Below are 3822 nucleotides of genomic sequence, written 5' to 3'. Positions count from 1 at the left end.
CGCGGTGGCAGGTGCGGCTCGCGCGCGCCCTGGGCGTGGGGAGGCCGCCGAGTGCGCGCCCGCCCGCCCTCCCGCGTGTCCCCGCCGGCAGCCCATTCCCCCGTAACGCGGTTTCTCTCTCTGTAGCAGAGATGCCCTCGGCTACCAATAGCACTATGGCGAGCAGCAGCGGGAAAGCGGGGCCGGGCAGCGAGGCTGCCCCGGCGGCGGCAGCAGCAGCCCCGCAGGCATCGGGCGGCAGCATCACCTCGGTGCAGACTGAGGCCATGAAGCAGATCCTGGGAGTGATTGACAAAAAGCTGCGCAACCTGGAGAAGAAAAAGGTGCTGTTCTCTGCCGCCACCCCCAGCGCCCGCCTCCGCTCGCCCTGGGGAGGGTCTCAGGCCCCGCGGCCCTGCTCCTCCCCGCCTGTCCTGCCTCCCCTACCCCCGGGAGCTACCGCCTGCTGGTGACCGCTGCCCTGGCGCCGGGCTACCTCGGACTTACGGGGACACATCCCGCCCGATTTCCCTTTTTCTTCCCCGTGCCGGCGAGACGCCGGTCTGCACGGCAGCACCTTCGCCGGCCCGGGGCGAGGAGCCCGCGGCCTGCCCGGGCTGTTCCCGGCGTCGCCCCCAGGGGCCGCCCGCTGGAAGGTTCCAGAAGGGCGAGCGCCTCTCCCTGCCCGTCCCCTCCCGGGGGTCCCCATGCCCCTGGGGCCGCCCAACCCCCCTGMGCGGCCGCCGCCACCCGCCGCCGGCGGAGGGCAAGGCCGCGGCCGCCGCTCCCTGCCGCGCCGCGGCCCGTGTTCCGGCTCCCGGCGAGACCCTCGGAGACGCGGCTTCCCTCCCCTCCCCCCCCCCGCCTTCCGCCTTTTGTTTCCCTCGGCGGCCCGGCCGGGCTGCGCTCCCGGCCCGCTGCCCGGTTTGGCCTGCGAACCCCCTCCCCGGCCTCCCGTGTCCCCGCTGCCCCGCAGCCGCGGCGGGCGCCGCGCGGTAAGGGGGGGGGGGCGACAGGCTGCGGCCTCCCGGCGCGGGCACATGGAAGCCGCGCTAACATGGCGGCGGCGAGAGGCAGAGCCTCGGCGCCGCCGGCAGAACCGCATTGTGCGAGCAGCCGGCACAAAGCCCGGAGCCGCCGGCCACCCCGCCTCGCCTCGCCTCGTCCGCCGCTGCGCGCACCCCTTCGGCAGCCTTAGCTCAGCGGGAAGCGGCCCTTGAGGAGCTATTTATAGGTACAGCAGCGACTAAATCCGTGGTCCCCGGAGGGTTCGAGTTGTGACAGAAGGGAGAAAGGGTGCTGTGGTTGCCGTGCATACGGCAGCCGCTGTGGCTCRGGACTGTCAGAGCCACAGAAGGGCTCCCAGCCCACAGAGCTTGAAGTGTCCATCACAGTAAAACGTTGCAATACATATCGCCTACAGCCTTATCTCAAGTCGGTATGCTAATAAGCTAAAATTTAGGAATGCTAAAAATAATCTTTTATCGTTTTTGAGGTCCTAAATCTGTTTTTGCAATTAAAACTGCCGTTTTGCAGTTTTTGTCAKTTTGGATTTTCCTCATTATGAATTTGATTTTTTTTTTAACTTAAGAGTTGTCTAGGCTAGTATCCAATGTTTTAGGAGGCAGAGATATTAGAAGTAAATTAGGCGGTATAGGTGAGTTACAAGTGAAGCAAGCTGTGTCTTGCTTTGTGTCTGTAAATATATGTGCTCTGCTTAAAAAGTGGATACTGGATTTTTTTTTCTATTTTTTCCCCAAGCAAAAGAACAAAAAGAACAAACCAGAGGCTTTTAAATAAGCTTCAGAATTGTAGAGTTTTGTCCTGATCTGATTATGTATAGATGTGTATGGATGTCTGTCTTCAACTTGTAATTAAAACATGCATGCATGGACACACACAAAAATAATGGTTCCTCAACTTGAGAAGGAATGCAAATATCTTTCAATATGTCTTTCAGATGGTTTGGATGAAGYGTGTGTAAAATGGTCTGAAAGGTTTGAAATTACTGTCATGTTGGAAGTATAGAAAAATACTCCGAAAATAGTTTCCTGTGTCTTGAAAATTAAATTTGAAAAGTGAAAAATCTTCTGGTCTCTTTTCTACTTTGAAGAAATAAAGAGGATAAGCACAGTTCTGTTGGTGTGTAGGTCCACTTTCCTTTCTAGCAGTTTTTTTGTTTACCCTTAAAAATAAATAATTTATACCTAACTTGCACCTAGTTGAGCAATTTCTTTCTCTTTGAATGGACTTTTTGGTCAACTTCTATATGAAGTATTCTAAGTTAGAAAGATGTATGGAAGGCTATTATTCTCTGACAGAACAGGGTGAAAATTAGTGGTATTTTTTTTTTTGTCTCGTGAAAGTCCTAGGTTTTGTTAGTTACATGTCTGTGACTGCTCTCACTGCTTTTTACAATTATGGTGTCATAGCAAGTGACTGTAGGGGATGAAGTGCCTTTTTTCTGGAAATGGATTTTGTGAAAAAAATCTTGAATTAATATTACTTTGTGTATCTCTTTTTGAGGTGCTCAAAGTACTAAGCAGTGTGTGCTTAAAAAAGAAAAGCTAGATAGCATGTTCTTAGTTAGCTCTCAAATACACGGATGAAAGGTTCAAAGATTTCTGTTAAGTCTTACATGTTAAAAAAGTACTGAAAGCTTGTTGAGGTAGAGTTCTCATGTAAACACCATAACATAAATTGTTCTCAGTGTATTAAAGTTGAATTACTCATTTGTGGGCTTGATACCCTTTGTGAGGGGAATCTGCTTCCATAATAAAGAGAATATTGACATTGCATGTTAGGGTCTTGAAAACAACACTTACATACTTATTGGGATCTGTACTTTCTGTTACTTGATAAGTTACTTAAGTAAAAAAAAATCATATTCTGTATTTTGAATCTCCTAATGAGAATATCTTTTTTTTCTTTTTTTCCTTTTGCATTCAGAAAGAAAATTGTACTGGATACTGTCCAGAGAGAAGTGGGTGAAAAATATGCTGAATCTCACTGAAAACTTTTGCTTAGTTAAACATTTAATTCTTTCTTTGTCAGGAGCTGATAAAGAAAGCCAGTAGAGATGGCTTGGATACTTTTATAATTGAGAACAGATATATATATATATATATATATATATATATATAAAATACAGTTAACTTGTATGTATGCTTTTGAAGGACGGAAAATGATTATTCTTAAAGGAGTGCTGACTTAGTTCTTAAGTGATATTAGACATTTTGGAGTAAATTCTCTAGTGTCATTATTCCCTTGTAAGTTCTGAAGATAAAATGATGGCACTAGTAAAATACAGTACACAATTTAAAGTCTTAGTGTAACACTAGTGTTAGAAATACTATCTTGAATGTTTTTTGTAACACTGATTTGAAATGCTAAATTGTCAGTTACACTTTGATTTTTTTTCTCTTAAAAGTGAACTCATTGTTTGAAAATGAGCATGGCTGATGTCGTAGGAGGTTAGAATAGATAGAGTTACTGTCCGTAAGTGTATGTAAAAACATGGCCTGAAAATGTCTTCATTCCCTTCATCTTGTTACATTTGGAAATGATCAGGAATGCTATTTTGTTTTCTTCCTCTCTTCCTAGTAGACTAGATCTATGTGTGTGCGTGCGTGCGTACACTTGGGGGAGGAGGATGTTAAATGAAGGGCAATTTTCTCTACAAGACCTTCAGACAGGCATCTTAAGTTGAATATCTGATGGCAAGCTTAGTTAAGTAAAATTGTGTGAATTCCTCTTGATTTTTGTTAGGTGTCTGAGGTTAAAATTCTGCCTTCTCTCCTGAGTTTCCTAGCAGAAAATACTCAGATAAAACCTCTTTTTTTT

General features: G+C 47.3%; 1 protein-coding gene across 5 annotated transcripts in view; it reads left to right on the top strand.

The window, feature by feature from the left end:
* Window positions 1-3822, top strand: part of CAPRIN1 (cell cycle associated protein 1) — a 35108-nt gene that overhangs the window by 311 nt on the left and 30975 nt on the right. For 3 of the 5 annotated variants that reach the window (XM_085312161.1, XM_085312162.1, XM_085312159.1), the window contains exon 2: window positions 127-323. In XM_085312161.1, the coding sequence (XP_085168287.1) occupies window positions 132-323 (192 nt within the window). In that variant the 5' untranslated portion in view covers window positions 127-131. Of the gene's footprint in view, window positions 1-126; window positions 324-1014; window positions 1214-3822 lie in introns of those variants that run through there. The other 2 variants (XM_085312160.1, XM_085312163.1) reach the window with 2 other exon arrangements.

Source organism: Rhea americana, unplaced genomic scaffold (assembly GCF_003343005.1).
Source record: "Rhea americana isolate MKP2758 unplaced genomic scaffold, rheAme1 scaffold_359, whole genome shotgun sequence".
NCBI classification, from domain to species: domain Eukaryota; kingdom Metazoa; phylum Chordata; class Aves; order Rheiformes; family Rheidae; genus Rhea; species Rhea americana.
The sequence above is the reverse complement of the archived record's forward strand: the minus strand, read 5'-3'. Positions and strand labels throughout refer to the sequence as shown.